The sequence below is a fragment of the Ctenopharyngodon idella genome, chromosome 1 (assembly GCF_019924925.1).
Source record: "Ctenopharyngodon idella isolate HZGC_01 chromosome 1, HZGC01, whole genome shotgun sequence".
In the NCBI taxonomy this organism is placed as follows: domain Eukaryota; kingdom Metazoa; phylum Chordata; class Actinopteri; order Cypriniformes; family Xenocyprididae; genus Ctenopharyngodon; species Ctenopharyngodon idella.
This window is the reverse complement of record NC_067220.1, coordinates 19,489,011-19,509,897: the sequence shown is the minus strand read 5'-3', so window position 1 is coordinate 19,509,897 and position 20,887 is coordinate 19,489,011. Positions and strand designations below refer to the sequence as shown.

The following is a 20,887-nucleotide window of genomic DNA, read 5'->3' as shown; positions in this document are numbered from 1 at the left end:
CTTCTCTGCTGTTTACAGAGCCCAGGGTTGTCAGTGTTGTATCTCAGGACATCTATTTCAGTGATACCTGTCAGGTAGTGGGGGCTTCAAATTAATAGTATTTTTCAAATTAATAGCTTATAATTAGTGTTGTCACAAAAAAGAACAATAGTAAGATTTAACTCTATCTTTTCCCCTGTGCCACAACAGTAGAATGTTCCATAGTCAAGACTTTATGTTCCTATACTGAAATTAATGTTCAGAAATACTGAGAAATGTTCACTGGAGTAAAAAGTTTTACAACTAGCACTGGACTTCATTATATAGAAATTTTCAAAGCATTTTATGAAAGTATGAAGTTCAAGGGTGGGACAATTATAAAGCTATTGACAAAGACATTTAAATGTTTTTCATTATTATTATTTTATGTATTGTTATTATGAAAGCATTTTGACATATCTTATATTAGTATATAATTGTTGAACATTACAATTTTGAACATTATTGTACATATATTAATGTTATGACATTTTATATAAATTTTAACTATATAAAATAATTAAAAACAGGATGTTCTCACTTGGACTTAAAGGGTTCACCCAAAAATGAAAATTCTGTCATTAATTACTCACCCTCATGTTGTTCCACACCCGCAAGTCCTTCGTTCATCTTCGGAACACAAATTAAGATATTTTTGATAAAATCCGAGAGGTATCTGACTCTTCTATAGACAGCAATTTAACTACCACTTTCAATGTCTGACGTATAACCTGAAAGCACTGAGTGTAGGAGAATGACAAAGAAGATATTGTTGTATAAAGTCATTATTTGTGTTTTGTTTTTCTAGTCGCTTCATAAAATTAAGGTTGAACCACTGCAGTCACGTGGACTATTTAACGATGTCTTTAGTACCTTTTTGGACCTTGAAAGTGGTGGTTAAATTGCTGTCTATAGAGGAGTCAGACAGCTATTGGATTTCATCAAAAATATCTTAATTTGTTTTCCGAAGATGAACGAAGGTCTTACGGGTTTGGAACGACATGAGGGAGAGTAATTAATGACAGAATTTTCATTTTTTGGATGAACTAACCCTTTAATTTGGTCTTGGAGATGTAATCAAACGCACATTGCCGTCTCCCGTTTGTCTGTCATGATGAGGTCTTCCAGCAGAAGGGGGCGCTGTGGGGCCGCTCGTGTTTTTGTGTTTCGCCGAAGGAGAGTGTCATTCTTTCCTTCACTCTTGTTTTTGTATGTGAGATATAGCGTCTCAGTCTCTGGATGTGTCCTGTCTTCACCCACACAACGGACCTATCTGTCTCTCATTATCTGGACACGTCAGTCACACTGACACCGTTTCTGAGGCCGATTTTCATTTTCGTTAGTGGAGCTGGACCCGCACACCAGGACTCAGTCCAGCCCGGTTCGGCTCGGTTCGGTGAACGGGACACAGCGGGGATTTAAACGACAGAGCCCGACCAGAGATGGAGAGACGCAGACTGATGTGAACAGAACCAGCGCTATGGAGATACATCCACTGTAAGAGCAGTCTGTGTTTGTGTGTGTGTGAGAGAGAGAGAGAGAGAGAGAGAGAGAGAGAGAGACGCCTGCATGTGTTCACACTACTGTAATGTCAATATAGAGTAAATCAGTTCAGCCATAAGATCACATGACATCTCTCTGTCTTTGTCCACACACCTCCAACACTTTTTCTCTCACATGTTTAGGAACTGACTTATGTCACATTTGACAATTGCCATATTATGGAGGCTTGTTTCCGCCACGGAATAAAAACATAAATAAGGTAATTGCAACTTTTTATCTCACAATTCTGGCTTTTTTTCTCACAATTCGGACGCAGTTCTGAGAAAAAAAGGTCAATTGTGTTAGACAAACTCGCAATTATGAGGAAAGTCAGAATTTAAAAGTCACAATTACCCTTTTTATGTTTTTATTTTGTGGCGAAACCAAGCTTCCATACCATATGGCCACTGTAAAGATTGTGTAATGTACAGCATTTGGCGATGCACCACTCAGTGTGTATATGTGTGTGTATATGTGTGTGTGTGTATGTGTGTGTGTGTGTGTGTGTGTGTGTGTGTGTGTGTGTTTCAGATGCACTAAGCTTTGCCATCATAAAGCTGTGGAGCTGAAGGATGATGTGTGTGAGAAACAGAGTGCAGTCACCATAAATCCACGTCACATGAAGAAAGCCTTCAGGATCATGAACGAGCTCCGCAGGTGTGGGTGTGTGTGTGTGTGATACTGTTAGAAGTCATGCAGTGACTATGAATAACAGTGATTATAAACAATGTTTTTATGTTTCTGCTCATAAAAGATAATTTACCTAAAAATTAAAATGCTTTCATCACTTTCTTCTGTGGAACACAAAAGATGTTGGCAGAATGACAGCCTCAGTCAAAGTTCACTTTTATAGTTTTGTTTGTCTGTTTGTTTTTTTAAAGATGCAATGAAAGTGAGTGGTGACTGAGGTTAACTATTCTATAACACAAACATAGGTTGTAACATTAAAACAGTTATATTAATGCAGATGCAACAAAGTATTTGTTGAAGAAAAAAGAAACTTTAAAAAATATTTATAAATGTCTGCATTATATATCAAAATATCAAACCTAATGGCATTTATTTTTTTTACAATATACAGTACTGTCCAAAGAAAAGAAACAAAAGAAATTAATACTTGTATTTATTGATGCTTTAAATTAATTAATTAAAAGGTCAAATAAATGCAAAAAATGTTGTTCATTTGAACATAAAAAAACACATTTTTCCACAAAAAAATATTATGCACAACTGTTTTCAACATGGATTAGTAAGAAATGTTTCTTGAGCAGCAAATCAGCATATTAGAATGATTTCTGAAGGATCATGTGACACTGAAGACTGGAATAATGATGCTGAAAATTCAGGAATAAAAAAATATATAAAATATAAAAATATATTAATAATGTAAAACAGTTATTTTAACAATTAATATTTCACAATGATTCTTTTTTACTGTATTTTGATCGTATATGCAGACTTAGCACAAGCACACATTTCAAACTAAATATTTTAGAAAAGCTCTTTCAAAATCTAAAACAGTGGACACACTGATCAGTTCTTAAAAACACACACACTGTCCCCAGAAAGTAGGATGAACTGTGATGAACTGCCGCTTTAGTTACTCTGCTTGGACACCTGTGTGAATTTAAGGGAAGCCACTAAAAATCACCTTCACACCAGTTGCTTGAAAGTCTTTTTAAATGGCTCAGAAAATGTTAGTTATGAGGAACTTCCTCTATTTGCAGATCCCACATGGTTTGATGTTTGTAATTTAAAAATGCAACATCATTCAGACATTTTGTCCAAAAGTGTCCAAATACGTTTTGGGGCCACTGTGTGTTTTTAAGAACTGGTCAGTGTGTATGAAATCTTCTCTCTCTGCAGTCAGAGTGTGCTGTGTGATGTCACCATCATTGCGGAGGATGTGGAGATAGCTGCACATCGAGTCGTCTTAGCTGCTGGGAGTCCTTACTTCCATGCTATGTTTACAGGTGAGAATACACACAGTTTTTCAATTTCAAATGCTTTATTGGCATGATTGTGTTTAATATTGCCAAAGCATTATACACAAGTAATGACTAGAAAAATAAGTATTATTACAATACAATATTATAGTAAATAATAAAATAGTATTAAAGGTGCTATGTAATTAATAAAAATAAGACATTTAGACATTTACCAAGACATTATGACACACTCACACATTCACATCAATGGAACGTCAAATTAGTCCATTAGATGGACATACAGTCAGAGCTGCTGGAATATAGTAATACACCCATGCATATCTTATGCAGGGTACATAATTTAAAAAATAATAAAAATAATGGACAAATAGGAAAATAGTCTTCGCTCTTATGATGAGAAATCAAAATGACTCACTCAGGTTTTGTACTAATAAATGCACAAAAAAAGGTTCACTTTGCATGGTTTGTTTTACAGTAAATTCACTGTTAATTCATGCAATATTTGCTCAGCTAACAAAAATTGCTGCCACTAAGGATGCAAAGATTTTAGAAAATAATGACCCAGAGATAAAAACTAGGCCTTTTTAAACCAATTTAATGTGCCTTGAACATCGAGCATACAAACTACTATGACAGTGACATATTTGAGGGCTGAGATTTAGAGCTTTGCATAACATACAGAAGCCACTAACACAACAACACCAGTCCAAATAACGCAGTAAACAGTAATTTGGATTATTTATACATGCCATAGTGCATGCTGGGAACCGTATTCCTTCCTCCAGCACCCCAGACATCACTTTTACCTTTTAAGTTAAACTTATAATTTTGTTATTGTTATTTTGTTATTCTACATTTATTTGTGCTTAATTGAACTACATTAGACTGCATAAAATATATTGTAGTTTTATAAAATATACAATTATAAATATGAGGGAAAAAAAATATACGTGTGTGTGTATGTGTGTGTATTTTCTCAAAAGGCTAAAGAATATTTAAAATGAAATTTGTAAATATTTGTGTTTGTAGGAGAGATGACCGAGAGCCGTCAGAAGAAGGTTCGAATCAAAGAGATTGACGGCTGGACTCTGGGAATGCTGATTGATTATGTTTACACTGCTGAGATCCAAGTAACGGAGGAGAATGTGCAGGTGTGTGTGTGTGTATGTGAGTGACTTTTTGCATGCTAAGAAAATATGACCTAAAAACACAGTTGATTGAATCTGTATTTTTTTTTTATGTTGTGTTCTTTGGTATTACTCTGAGAGGACAGAAAATCACATCCAGGAAGTGTGCGTGTTTGTGTGCTGTGTGGGTGGGTGTCAGTAGCTTATGTGTCTGTGTCTGCACATTTGACTAGACGGAGGGTGTTAAAATGAGGCCGAATTTTTAAGGAAGGGACTCAAATGCAAACTTTGCTGCAGGGCTTACAATAAGAATGGCCCGGGGCCAGCTGACGGTACTGTAACTTGCCCAGTCTGGCTTTTATCCTGTCAATTCATTTTGCATGTGCGTAAAGCTTCTTTTGAGCAAATAGAGGTGAAAAGGGGTGAGGTGGGAGATATGGCAAAAATATCTTTTTTTTTTTTTCTTTCTTTTTTTTCAGGAAAATCACAATTCACAATTTTTTCATGTTGGTTTTACTATTTTAAAAATGGAAAAATCCCACACACTATCAATACTTGCAACTATCAAAATAGCTTTATTCACAACGTTTCGGTCCATTGACCTTCATCAGGTATGCCTGATAAAGGTCATGGGACCGAAACTTTGTGAATAAAGCTATTTTGATACGTGTGCAAGTATTGATAGTGTGTGGGATTTTTTCGGTTTTGATTTTTGACTTGTTTTTGGTCTTTTTTCCTATACACCTACAGGTGTGCGAGGGTAATTGTTGATTGGCTTTACTAATTTGCAAGTGACGGAGCAGTACAGCCAAACAAATTTCCATATTTTAAAAATGTAGCCTTAGAAGATAACAAAATATAAAAGAAAAAAGACTGACAGACCATTTAGGCCAAAGTAGGGGTGGGTGAAAATGAAATTATTTATTTAATTATTTTATCTTTGTTATTAAAAATAAGAACAAAGATGCACATTACAAATACATTATAATATACAAATGAAATAAACAGTGCTTTATTTTTTCACAGTAAGTGAAGTATTCAAAGCAAAACTTGAATAAACATGAAAAAATATAACACTAGACTTCACTGTATAAATTATATATACACTGATTCTTATTAAAGCTACTGAACTTATTCAGTGAAGAGCAGTAAGTGATTTTTTTCTGTCTTTTGTTGATTAACTTTAATGACGAGCGGCAGCCGGTTTATTAGGCTGCTGTCACTTTAAAACCTCATGCACAGATCTAATATACAGATACGCATCCGGTTTTCTCCCAACTGTTTACGTTCACATAAGACATAATCTGTTTCTGTAAACCTTGTGTGTATTTGACAGTTTAAGTGCAATGAGACATGAAAGATAACATAGTTCAGTACTCACGTGCTGTTTGACAGGTTTTTAGTATGCGTGCACTTCGGGTGTACTCGCTCAGAAAAGCAAATGTCAGAACAGCGTGCAGATAAAATGTTTAAAGGGTTAGTTCACCCAAAAATTAAAGTTCTGTCATTAATTACTCACCCTTATGTCTTTCCAAACCGGTAAGACCATCGTTCATCTTCAGAACACAAATTAAGATATTTTTGATGAAATCCGAGAGCTCTCTGACTCCACTTAACCACCACCAATTTTTAAGGTCCAGAAAGGTACTAAAGACATCGTTAAAATAGTCCATGTGACTACAGTGGTTCAACCTTAATGTTATGAAGCGACGAGAATACTTTTTGTGCGCAAAAACTAAACAAAAATAACGACTTTATTCAACAATATCTTCTTTTCTGTGTCATTCTTGTATGCTGTTTACGTTCAGTGCTTCTGTTAGAACGCCGGCTCAGTATTGGCCGACGCTGTTCACGTGAGCAGCAAGACGCGTGCATATGATGCCGATGCAGGAGGTGGCCAATACATTTTATCCAGCAAGGCTTTAAAACGTATGCAAATAAGAAACTTTTGTGATTGTGAATAACTGCAATGTCACGTGAGCGTAACCCTATCTCTGCATAACGTGATGTGAATGTACATGGCGTCGTTCAGTATGTTGGGACGGAGGCACCAGATCTTCAACTGATAAAATGAACTACAATTTTTCTTAAAAAGCAGATCGTGGAGACATTTTAATCGTCCACGATCAAAAATCATGATATCTTACAAGACACATTTTTCCATTAAAAACAGTCAGATAAAGTGTAGCGTGGCCTACTTTTAACTTCATGCAGCGTTCAATGGCATGAGATGCTTAAAAAACAATGCAAAAGACATCCATTACACATCTAACATAGGCAGGAGTGCATCCAGAGTGTATACTTCCTTGCAAATGTCAAAAAACAACATTTGCAACCCATTTTTCTTATGTAATGTGAAGTATTTATGCAGGAAACAGAATATTCAACGTGAAAAAATATTGCCTGGACAAATAAAAATACAGCAGATCAAATTCTTGAAGCATTCTTGAGGTTGTGTGTGAGGTATTTTCTGTTTATGTGTGTGTGTGTTTAGGTGCTCTTGCCTGCCGCTGGTCTGCTGCAGTTGCAGGAAGTTAAAAAGGCCTGCTGCGAGTTTCTCATAACTCAACTTCACCCAACCAACTGCCTCGGTATCCGCGCCTTTGCCGATTTGCACGCCTGCATGGAGCTGCTCAATCTCGCCAACACGTACGCAGGTGTGTATCCGTCCATACAAGAGAAAAGCGAGAAATTCATGTACATGATAGTCACAATAGTTATGTTTCTTTTTGTGTGTCAGTAACTCTGTTTAACAGTCTCAATCTCTCTCCCACTCATTGACACTCACAGAGCAGCACTTCTCAGAGGTCGTGCAGAGTGAGGAGTTTCTCAATCTGGGCATGGAGCAAGTCTGCAGCCTCATAGCAAGTGACAAACTGACCATTCCATCAGAAGAAAAGGTAACATCAGGTTTGATGAGGTTTCCTGCTAGTGATCTGTAACTATAGCAGCACACAGGTGATTTTATCATGCAGACTTTAGCAGCTCTGTTACCATGGTAACATACTGCTGGTACAATAACACTATGGGAATAGCTGTAGCTGTTGGTGGTGAGAGCTTGTTTATCGTCATGGAAACAAGAGTTGGAAGATGCAAGGCGTGGGCACCATGCTGTTTTTTTTTTGCCATGGCAACACCAGCTTCTAAAGATAACATATTTTTGTGTTTTTATTAATTTTAGCCTTTTTCCACATGGTATTGACATTCATCTCTGGTGATCCAGTCACAAGTTGTCAGCTAGGACAGAATGCTATTTACACCTGGTATTGACATGCATCTCAGAAATCTCTCCTGTGTTTGAGGAGAATGTGTCTACTTTAGTGGCTACATGCATTCAAATTTGACCGAATTGTTATTTTTGCAGAAAATAAACATATAATAGGAAATAATATCATATACGGAAGCCCTTCAGACTCTAATGACAGTGTCAAGGTCAATAAATGTCTTAAAATATCAGATCATTTGACAAATAATATTTTTATAACAAAGCAAGATTAGTTCAGGTTAAAAAATGTCTATGTCTATGTTGTGACTCCCCAACAGGATTATTATCATTAACTAAGCCTAAAACTACAACTTTTTTGTTAATTTAAATGAATATGAAATAAAATAAAATACAAATATTAGATGAAAAACTAAGTGAATATTAGAAATGTTGCCAAGTTAAAGGAAGATAATTATTAAATGAAAATAAATAAAAACTAAAACTGAACTCAAACTAAAATTAAAACTGAAAAAAAAAAACTAAATAGTAACATTAATAAACAAAAACTATTTAAAATGACAAAAGCATAAATATCAAAATTTGTTTAAAAAAATGTAAAAAATAAAATCTAACTCAAAATATTAATAACTATAATATCATATAAATAATAGTAAAATAACACTGCTCTCCAAAAATGTCATAAAATGTATGAATTTGTGATGATAAAGATGTGGGCACTCGCATACATCAAAAGTGTAAGGAAATACTTACTACTTTTTATGTGATGGAATTTTTTTTTTTAGAGTTCTTAAGAGTTTATATATATATATATATATATATATATATATATATATATATATATATATATATATTATATATATTAAACTTTTATTGAAAAATGTTAGTTTAAAAACAAACAGGAATACAAAGAAAATGTTTCTAAGAACTTGCCACATGTTTGAAGCTGGATTTTTAAAAGCATTTTAATGTTTTTTATGATTGACAGATGAGTAGGTGGTGCTTTGATGTTCACTTTACAAATGTGATGTGGTCACATGCATATCTATCTGCATATGTGATTGCAGTGAATAGGATCTCAAAATGTTTTGGACCTTGTTTACACCTGTTTTTCGTGCTGACCATTTGTGATTTCAGTCACTTGAGACTAATATAATTTGGTATAAACTTTCCTTGTGTGTTTGTAGGTGTTTGAAGCGGTCATAGCGTGGGTCACGCATGATAAAGATGTGCGTCAGGAACACATGGCTCATCTGATGGAACATGTTCGCTTGCCCCTTCTTTCCAGAGAATACCTCGTACAGGTGTGTGCGTGTGTGTGTGTGTGTGTGTGTGTGTGTGTGTGTGTGTGTGTGTGTGTGTGTGTGTACAAATGCAGTAAATGTGTGTTTTGATGTTCTTTGTAATTTAATGTAGTTTAATTTAATTTAATGTAATTTAACTTTGTGTGTGTGTGTGTAGAGAGTGGAAGAGGAAACTCTAGTAAAGAACAGCAGCGCCTGTAAAGACTACCTTATTGAAGCCATGAAGTACCACCTGCTGCCTGCTGAGCAGCGCTCCATGATGAAGACCATCCGCACCAGAGTGAGAACACCCATCAGCTACCCAAAGGTTTGTAAGGACAGTCTTGATTATGGTCAGTTTTGTTTTTAAATTTTGGACATTTTAATTGATATCAGCTGTAAAGAGCAGGAAGTCATTGGATGAAGAGGGGGAACATGATCTGCACATAATACAAGCTGGATTCAAACTCTTGTCACCCATCTTAGAATGTATGGAATCAACTCAGAATGTATGCCAACCGCTAGGATACATCTCTAATGTGATTGTGGACACTCTGGTCAAAATGTTTTGTTTAAAAAAAAAAAAAAATTTAAATGTTATTAGGTTGATATTTAACAAATTTATAATCATATGTCACAGTATCGATGTGGTATGTACAAATGTAATATAAATGTTTTTAAAATACTGCTAAATAATATTCAAAGTGATATAGGAGCTTATACGCATAGGCCACATACACACTGTAAAGTTTCAGGACTGATAACCACATTTAAATGCGAGAGTGAGTCCAATAAGCTAATGTTCCATGTGTGTCCAGAACACTACTCACTCCCAAAACTGCGATGATTGACTCCATAGCTACGGCTCACGTATTTGGTATTCTGACCAAAGAAATATGACAGCGACAAAAGACTCGTTATGTTCAGCAATTTTAACTAAAGCACAGTTGATGGAGATGTCGTGTTTTGTTTAAAGGCTGCTTCACAGAGTGTGCTCTTTAAGTGTTGCCATGTCCACTTATTATAAGCGTTTTGGGCTTGTTGTTTAAGCTTGGCTGAGCAGGTGTGGGTCGAGATATTTTGGTCTTATTTTCAGCATAAAGCATTTGGAATTATTTTGTTTATTGTGGGTTTGTTCTTGTTCGCTGTTTTTATAGCATAATCTGGAAACACGAACGAGTCAAAGCTTGTACCGCTTTCCTTGTTATTTCTTGTACCGCACACATACCCGCAACACACAGTAGACGTGTTTGTGCAGCACAGAGCGTCTCTCTTGTGCTGTGCCGTGACAGACAACTAGTTGACTAGTTGACCTAAACTAAAATTAAAATGATAAAAAATAAAAAAAAACATACTTAACTAGCATATAAATAATGCTAAAATAACACTGCTCCCAAAAATGCCATAAAATGTATGAATTCATAATGATTAAGATGTGGGTGCTTGCATGCTTTCAAGGTGTAAGGAAATATGTTATTTTTTACTTGGTTACACTACTTGATGTTTTTGAAGGCATTATATTTAAAAAAAAAAAATTTAAACAAACATGGATTCAAAGATTATGTTTCTAAGAATTTATACTAAAATAACTTATATATAAAATAAGTTAAACTAGATAAAAATGTTCTAGAGGGTTTTGATTCTTTTCTCACATGTGTGTTAAAGGTGATGGTGGTAGTGGGGGGACAGGCCCCTAAAGCCATTCGCAGTGTGGAGTGCTATGATTTTGAGGAGGAGAGATGGTTCCAAGTGGCAGAATTACCCTCCAGACGATGTCGAGCAGGTGAGCAGGCACATTCTTATCATTGACAATGACTGGCATTCAAGATCATTGGCGTTTTGGACACCTTATGTGGGTAAAAAATGAAAATTCACTGTCTTTACATTGCAAAAGGGGACACATTTTAAGTGGCATATGTACCACAAAAAGGTGCGTTCACAGGCTTTTTATGTGGCATATAATTTATTTACACAGAAAACATGAGCTGAGAGGGTAAAAATCTGTTGGGTTTAAATGTATGTATATACGTCTCAATGACAAAACAAAAACATTAGAACATTTCCAAAATTATTGTCCAAGGAAAAAAGACACATTCATATTTTTTTGACAACATAAACTACCATTCAAAGTTTGGTGATAACATTTTTTAGTAGCTATTAATACAGCAAGGATGCATTAAATTGATCAAAAGTGTAAAGACATTTATAATGATACTAAAGTTTTCTATCACAAATAAATGCGGTTTTTAAAATTTTCTGTTCATTAAAGAAAAATTGTTCCTGGAAAAATTGTCACAGTTTCCAAAAAATATTAAGCAGCACAACTCAATATTTTAGCATTGATAATAATAAGAAATGTTTCTTGAGCAGCAACTCAGCATATTAGAATGATTTCTGAAGGATCATGTGACACTGAAGACTGGAGTAATGATGCTGAAAATTCAGCTGTGCCATCACAGGAATAAATTACATTTTAAAATATATTAACATAGAAATTTAGCATTTTAAGTTATTTTTAATTATTTCACAATATTACTGTATTTTTGATCGAATAAATGCAGCCTTCAAAACATTTAGAAAAATCTTACCAACTCAAAACGTTTGAATGGTAGTGTAACCCAGAAACAGGGTTGCATATAATATATAGATAATTGTGAGACTATATGGGATAAGTTGTCACAATGAAACCTGCTATTTATGGCTTTTCAGCAAAATGTAAAATAAATTATGAAATACAAAATAATTAATGAATAACAATCTTATATAACAAATAAAAATCTTCACTCACCAACTGATTTAAATGTTCACAAAAATATATTTCTAATTTATTTTATAGGTGTGGTGTACATGGGCGGTGTTGTGTATGCTGTTGGGGGTTTCAACGGGTCATTGCGTGTGAGAACGGTGGATGCTTACGACCCAGTAAAAGATGAGTGGTGTTGCGTCAGCAGCATGCAGGACCGGAGGTCAACACTAGGGTCCGCTGTCCTCAACGGACTGCTGTATGCTGTAGGGGGCTTTGATGGCAGCACAGGTAACACCTGCAGTATATTCATCTTGAGTCAAAATGCTTTTACGATGTTGCAGCACCATTTCTTTATGTGGAGAAGTGCATAACTGTTATGTTAGTTAGGGTAACAATGCTTATTACTATGAACTTAATAATAATAATTGCGATCATAAGCAGGGTTTTAGAAATACTGAGGTCTGTTGTATATATGTGCATTTTAAGATTTCTGGAGGGCAAAAATTGGATAACAATAGCTTTAAAACCATGCCAGTCTTTTTCAGTGGCGGCGCTAGGGCGGGGCTTGCCGTTGCTATAGCCACGCCAGAAATTTGCATAGCACCGGCACATTAAAAACCTAAAAAATAAATTAAGGCTTAATAAATGTTTAATGTGCCTATATGGTCTTGATGTGGGGAAGGGGTCAACTAAGCCACGCTCAGGTACGGCGCGCATTAGCGAATAGGGATCATATTAAGCTCTTCATCAACAGCGATCATAATGGAGCACTATTAAATATGAAGCAAAAGATCGCGGACTTCAGACACATCTCAGAATGGCTCAGAAGATAACGACAGACGTATTGTCCTCTTGTAATCTGCTATTGGTGAGTAGCTACTTTGGTGGCTTAAACCCCTGATTATTGTCGAAAGCACCTGGTCTTTTTGAAGATTCACTCACGTTATAAACGTCAAATAATATAGATTTTAATATAAATTATTGCACTTTGTTTGCCCTAAAAAAACAAAAATATTGTAGATACTAATCTGATCAAAATCCATGTAAAAATAGCTCATATTTAATAAAAGAAAATGATGTTTTACCCTATAGGCAACAGAACTCTTTTAAGGGTATGTTTACACAGCAATGATGTACTAAAAATGGAAACGTTTTTCCTTTGTGTTTTTTGCTTACAGACGACAACGTTGTCAAAATGATCCCCGTTCACACGGATCCACGAAAACAATTAAAAACTCTGTATTCTGCTGCCAGGCCAGTAGTTGGCGATGTCACTTTGTAAAGAAAAACTACGCACCTATAGACGCCTATACATTCCATGTTTAGTTGAAAACGGAAAACTTTTTATGCGTTTTGGCTTTTCATTTACATTACAATAGCGTTTTGGGGGCCTGAAAATTTGGATATTTGAAAAAACTTGAAAACGGGTTTCAGAGTGCACGTGTAAACAAGAGTGTAAACAACAAAAATGCAGATCTCTGAAAACAGTGACGCATGCACACTATTCCGTGTTTAGTCTATAGGCATGGGCCCTGTCCCAAATGGCACACTTCATATGCACTTTTGGTCTTGTGGACTTATAATGGCTGCTGCGTGCGCATGTCTGTTAAGTCCATGAGACTGTAGGGTGTCACATTTGTCATTTTAAGAATGCGAGTGTTCAGGGTGCCATTTGGGACAGGGCCATGCTTGTTTGGCATGAGTGCTCTGTAAAAGAATGTGTATGTACAAAGTGGCATCGCCAACTACTGACGTTTTTGCCAATCAGTGTGAATGGGGATCATTTTGGCAGTCATCTATACAAAGAAAAAAAAAATCCGTTTTTTTTTTTTTTTTGTCATGTAAACATACCCTAAGACTCACCGTCCTGTGGCTGCAGGTCTGAAACTGCTGGCACTGCGGTTCTGCAGCTGGATATACAGTATCTCGTTCATTTAGCTCACTGCAGTTTTAAAAGCCCTCATTATCTTCTCCAGCCAGTAGGTGGGACTATCAGCCGTCAGGTTTCAATAAACCGTTATTGATTCAAAAAGCTGATAAGGTGATAATAAAGATGTTCAGTGAAATTGATGACGTGCTTAGTTACTGTGCACACTTTACAATGTGACCTTGTAAATATAGTTTTAAGGTAAAAATGGAAAATTAAATAAATAAAATTCAGGATATTAATTTAATAAAAATAAAAGGAGGATATTGAAGTTATTGATGCACTTAAAAAAATTATTAGCACACTCTCTGAACTGTTAGAAAAAATCCTGGAGTCACCACTGATCTTTTTCATTTTTGTTTGTCAGTGAACACAGTAAATGCATGGTCATGAAAAAGTTAATGAAAAATAAAAATTGAGTTTGGAATGGAAAGTTTGAATAGGTAAATGATAACTAAATAATAATAGAATTGTCATTTCAGGTGAACTATCACTTTAAATATGGACATATCAATATACAAAGGTTGCAGACAATTGGGGATTTCTTGTCATAAAGAGAAAATTAAAGAAATTTATTAAGGATTTATCGAAAAGTAATGCATCTGTTTGCAATTATTTTTTATTTTTTTTTAGGCTAAATGACTGTCCTAACCACAACCTAATAAACACTGATTTTTCCATGTTTTAATGTAGTTCTGAGGATGATAAGTGAATTTACAATATGCACACATTCATTCTTAATCTTATTGCCTATGCTGAAAGCGGCTCTGGTTGAGTTGCTTCCATTACTGTATATTACTGTTGGTCATTTAACATTTCTTTTGTAACAGTTAAATACACTGTAAACACTAATCAAAATTTTTAGCTACTTCTTACATCTCACTTTCTGACTGCTCAGCTTCTGTAAAAAAGTAACAGTAAGTCCCACCTTTTTTTATTTGACTGGCCATCTCAGTCACGTTTACATTGACGAGCGCTGTTACACTCCTATTCAATCAACTTGGATGAGAAAGTCAGTTATCTTGGTGTTGTGCAGTATCTTTGCAGCACCAAGTTATTATTAGGTACAGTGCAGTTATTGATAGTAAATTATTTCACAACTTTTATACACCTAGGAAAAAGTACAGAGGTCTGGGCCTCAAAGGTGGGTACTGCCATGATTGGATTGAACAACTGATGAACATGTACTGTATTCCTACATCTGTGACTATTACAATGATAAAAATGTTGGTTTGCAGGTTTAGCTACTGTAGAAGCATATAACGCTAAGGCCAATGAGTGGTTCCACGTCAATCCCATGAACACACGACGTAGCAGTGTTGGAGTCGGCGTTGTTGGAGGTTAGTGACTGCCAAGAAACCAGTCACCATCTGTATATGTATGACCACAGCCAATAGACGTACGTTGCTGTTATGTGTTGTTTGGCATTTGATAATGACTAAACAAGGGATCTTCAACCTTTTGAGACCAGGGTCCTATTACATATTATACAAAATGTATACATAATTGCCTTACCTGTAATAACAAGTATATTACCATATTAATGTATTTGCAAATTTTGTTTTGATGCTGCTTAGTGCTTACATTGTAATGCCAATAAAATAGTAATGATGATAATAATATAATAAATTAATTAATTAATAATAATCATTAATAATGAACAGAATCATATACACTGCCAAAAGCTTTGGGTCAGTAAGATTGTTTTTTTTAATAATTCAGAAAGTTTGCATTAAATTGATAGAAAGTGACAGTAAATCTCTTAATTGCAAAAAATATATATTTCAAATAAATGCTGTCATTTTGAACTTTATATTCATCCAAGTATCCTGAAAAAAGAAATATAAAATTAATAAATATATAAAATATTATTCAGTGCAACTGTTTTCAACATCTGAAGGATCATGTGACACTGAAGACTGGAGTCATGGCTGCTGAAAATTCAGCTTTGTCATCACAGGAATTAATTACATTTTAAAACATATTAAAATGAAAAGTTATTTTAAATAAGATTTCACAATACTGAAATTACACAATAACTGTTTTACTGTATTTATTATCAAATAAATGCATAAAACAACACAACAACCCCAAACTTTATTTTTCTTTAGTATTACATTGCCTAATATATTATTTAATACATATAATTTTACATAATACATTTTAATTTGGGATTGATCATGAAACAGTTAGCTAAACTTTAGCTTTATAATTTTAGCTTTGGTTGAAGTTAACTGAATATTGTGTTTTTGTGCAACACATTTTTTTATTTTTTCAAAAAATGTTTAATATCGAACAGCTTGATTTCAGCTGATGATTTCAAACTCTCTCTTTTTAGGTTTGCTTTATGCGGTCGGAGGGTATGACGGAGCAACACGTCAGTGTCTGAGTACTGTTGAGGCCTATAACCCCAACACCAATGAATGGACTTACACAGCAGAGATGGGAACCCGTCGTAGTGGTGCAGGTAATGCACAAACACGCTCCCACGCATACCTTCACATATGCTGGCAGTCAACATGTATCTGTGTAAACCACAAATGTTTGTGTTGGACAGGTGTTGGTGTGTTAAAAGGTCTGCTGTATGCAGTAGGTGGGCACGATGGCCCTTTGGTTAGAAAGAGCTGTGAGGTGTATGACCACGCCACTAACACATGGAAACAGGTGGCTGATATGAACATGTGCCGCAGGAACGCAGGTGAGTTGGTCGAATGCTACATCCTTGCTGAACAGCACAACATGCATCACTGTGCCAGCTAACATGAAAAAATTATACCTGTGATGTTTATGGATTAACAGTATATTTCAATCACTTTGTGCGTTTCAGGTGTGTGTGCCGTGAATAACCTGCTCTATGTGATTGGTGGTGATGATGGCTCGTGCAACCTGGCTTCAGTGGAGTTCTACAATCCAAACACTGATAAATGGACCCTACTGCCCACCTGCATGAGCACAGGACGCAGCTACGCAGGTCAGAAAAAGAGATTATGTTCAAAATGGCAGACTACTTGTATATTGTTTTTATAAAATAAATAAATAAATAAATACTTATAGTCAGCAAGGACGCATTAAATTGATCAAAAGTGACAGTAAAGACATAATTTTACAAAAGATTTCAATTTTATATAAATGCTTTCGTTTTGAACTTTCTGTTCATAGAAGAATCCTGAAATAAAGTATCATGGTTTCCACAAAAATATTAAGTAGCACAACTGTTTCAATGTTGATAATAAGAATTTTTTCTTTAGCAGCAAATTCAGCATATTAGAATGATTTCTGAATGATCATGTGACACTGAAGACTGGAGTAATGATGCTGAAAATTCAGCTTTGCCATCAGAGGAATAAATTACATTGTTTATTTGAAATATATTAAAACAGAATACAGTTATTTTAAATTGTAATATGTCACAATTTTACTGTTTTTACTGTTGATTTGATCTAAGACGTACAGCCTGGTGAGCATAAGAGATTTATTTCAAAAACAGTAAAAACAAATATGTCACTGCCAAAACAGCCTAAAATGGTTTAAAGTTCCCCTATTATGCTATTTTAAAGTTTCCTAATTTTGTTTTAGAGGTCTCCTACAATAGGTTAGGTTTACATTCATCCAAGGTCAAAAAACACTTTAATTTTATCATAATATACATCACACATCACCTCATTTCTCAAAGAGTCTGAAAATGGTTCGTTCGAAGATTCAGTCTCACTAAACCCCTCCTTACCACCAGCATGCTCTACTCTGATTGGTCAGACGGCCCAGTCTGTTGTGATTGGTCTACCGCTTACAGTGCGTGTCGGAAACGAAATGCCTATTACCATATCTGAATTTCAGCTCTGAAGGCTTCCTCAGTGCTTGATACACAGTCATATGAATGATGGCGACAGTTTTTCCGTATATCAATTCCAGCACGAGTCCTCATCCTTTTGAAGTGGATGCAAAGTTGATTCACAGCGCTGAAAACAGCGTCTTCTTGACATGTCGACAAAAAACTCTTTCAGGCCTAAGCTCCAAATACAGTGTTTGGGGGCGGGTCAAAGTAGACTTTATTTGCGGGCAGCCAATGAAGACCATAGGCTGGCATTATGCAAATTTGTTAGAATCGATTCTTTCTTTTAGGAGACAATAATTTATTAGTCGTGCACTTTGATCTTTAAAACTTAGCAGGCACGAACAGCTATATTACACTGCATTAAAAAGGTAATATTTGAAGAAGCATAATGGGGCATTTTGATAGACTTTTTAGAATTTTCTAGCATCATCAGTTATGCAGAAGCCAGTGTTACGGTCTAAGAACAGGATCATACTGTGTTTAATTGAAACTATTTTATGAAAGCAGTCAAATATTAACAGATACCTGAGGCCCCCATTAGAGACCAGAAGAGAGCACAGAATGGGAAAGGGCCCCATCTAGTGGTTAATTAGTGTATTTGTACAACGTATGACCTGGTGTTCAAAAGTCACAAATGTTTCATCATTCTGCATGTAAATTAATAGTGATAGAACCGAGCATCAGCCAAGTTAATATTTGGCCACTTTGTAATTATCTCTATCAGCCGAATAAAACAATTATTACATAATGTACAACAATGCATGCAAAATCATTTGTTTACTTTTTTTTTTTTGTGTGTGTGTGTGAATTTTGATTTTAGATAGTATATAAAAATGTAAAAATATATCAATGTAATTTATTTGTATTAATATAATTAATATATTAAATAATTTAATATTAATAGGGTTATAGGGTTCGGTATCGTTTTGGTTTTTACAATACTGGTGCCAAATTGATACTTTTAAGATGGTATTGGTGCCTAAACGGTGTCTGAACCAATACTTAACAAAAAAGAGCAACAAAACAGCGGTGGATGATATTAAAGAAATGTCTTTTTTATTGAAAAAAATAATAAATTCTTTACATTGAACAAAATATTAAAAGTATAAAGTATACTTAAATATATAAATATAAGTAAATACAAAACACAACAAATTTAAATAACAAATTCACAATAAAACCTAAGCCACCTAACCCAACTATAATAATTTAACACTAAATAACAGTTACAGTACTAATAACAGCAAAGTCAGTATTCTTAGAATGCTACAAACCAGCTTCAAATTTCAGCAGTTCTTTTGCAGAAATATGACTATATACGACATCTCTCCTGACTTATTGCATGTCCTGCACAAGGCGACCCTTACGTCATGCTTCTCACGTGACACATCGCAGCCACAATAGCGTTGTATGATAGATGTATCACTTTTATTTTATAAGTGAGAAAGCACGTTTGAATTTAGCAGTTGATCACATGATGCACAGAATATTTCAATCAACACTTTAGGCATTTAAGTGGCTCCGAAATCTGCTTTCTGATTCTTCCGGTACATATCGGTCATATAGGTACGGGTTTCAGTACCCAACCCTATTCATTTCCCACACCCAGTTTCATGTTGTGATTATTATTAATGATTGCTGTATTAGCAAGTCCTTTTTTGAATGACTGTGCTGAGCCTCTGTCTGTGTGTGTAGGTGTGACGGTCATTGATAAGCCTCTCTGAGCAGCTGTGGAGCTGTTGAACACTGAAGCTGAAGCTGACATACAGCAGAGGATTCGCTCACACTGAAGCTCTTACGATGACTGAAGCTTCATCCTGGAACTGCTTCACAATGGACATGGCCTGGAGAATACTGCTCTCTCTCTCTCTCTCTCTCTCTCTCTCTCTCTCTCTGTCTTACACACATTCACAAACTCATTCAGATACTTAACTACAAGCATTCTCACACTACCTCTTTTGTCTCTAGCTAAACACTTACACACTCTTTATCTCTCTTTTCTTTCTGTTTCTCTTGTTTGAGAGTAGTCAGTAATGAAGTTTATTGCACTTTGAGGAGCACTGAAGAAGCAGGACCGAAACACAATGTTGCTAACCTCTAAGAAAAGACTGGTGCAAAAAATTTGGCCAGCACGTCTGTGACATGATCAAAACGTTCCTGCGTTTGAGCCGAGAGGATGGCCAGAGATTTTTGCTGCTTGATCTCTTGATCTGAAGGAACTTATTGATGGTTTTTGCTTATTCAAATAACGTTTGAGGGAAAATGTGTCTAGTTTAGGACCAGCACTTTGTTGCCTCATGGAAGGTTGTTTATGAAGTCACTGGACTTTAACCATCTTCATTACGAAGGTTGGATGATGATGATAATAATGATGTGAATTTTGTTTTATGGTTAGAGCTGAAACTTTGCCTATATGCAAGAAGGGTCTCTACTGAAAATGAACAAACTTTTACATTTTGCAATTTGTTTGCCAAACAACATTTGAAGTCTTAAAGTTTGAACCGTCTGTTGTTGTTTTTTTCTTTTAGTATCTTTTTTTTTTTTTTTTTTTTTTGTGGTCCGGTTGTTCAAGAATTGCGATCTTTGACATATTCGAAATGTTAACTTGAACGCTTCGGCATGCACGATACTGTGGACTGATGCTGGTTGCTTGGGTATTAAACCGCTTTGCATGGTTCTAAATACTGATGTTTGTGTGCCATTCTTAAACTACTGCTGTACTCACTAACCAACGTGACGTGCTCTCTCTGTACTAGCGGTATTGAACGCTGAAGAAGTATAAAGGTACAATTTCTTTCTTTTCTCTCTTTTTGTTCTCTTTCTCTCTTTTTTCCTTCTTTGTTTTCTGTAACTTTAATGGTTTTCTCTATTCTGCTCTTGCTGTTTAGTATTTAACTCTCTTTAACTATTGTCACCAAGCCTATTAATGAATATATATACAACAGTGTATTATTAATTGTCAGAGGAATTGTCAAGAGGAATGTTGTGTTCTTGAAGTTTCATAACTTGTTTTATATCATTAATAATAAACATGCTTCTAGTAAATATACCTAACATTATGAGTTTTTTGTGTAAGTGGAGAGTGTCTGTGTTCACATGAAGCACAAGACAAATTATTGTTAGCCTAGTTTTTCCAATGTAAAAACTTATACTTGTACTAAAAATATATTCCGTTAAATAATGCATGTATTTGGTACAAAATAATGCGTGGGTGAAACGACAGTGAGAGAAATTATCTTG

At 35.2% G+C, this 20,887-nt stretch overlaps 1 protein-coding gene across 1 annotated transcript; it reads left to right on the top strand.

The window, feature by feature from the left end:
* The first annotated feature begins 1,164 nt into the window (after positions 1 to 1,164).
* On the top strand, positions 1,165 to 20,696 carry klhl2 (kelch-like family member 2). Its single transcript, XM_051903961.1, has 15 exons — positions 1,165 to 1,515; positions 2,092 to 2,217; positions 3,427 to 3,533; positions 4,539 to 4,660; positions 7,131 to 7,293; positions 7,427 to 7,536; positions 9,047 to 9,163; positions 9,321 to 9,470; positions 10,808 to 10,925; positions 11,979 to 12,176; positions 15,054 to 15,155; positions 16,154 to 16,282; positions 16,373 to 16,513; positions 16,643 to 16,786; positions 19,343 to 20,696. Exons 1-15 carry the CDS (start codon positions 1,499 to 1,501, stop codon positions 19,369 to 19,371), a joined length of 1,773 nt encoding a protein of 590 aa, XP_051759921.1. The 5' UTR covers positions 1,165 to 1,498; the 3' UTR covers positions 19,372 to 20,696.
* The last annotated feature ends 191 nt before the right edge of the window (positions 20,697 to 20,887 follow it).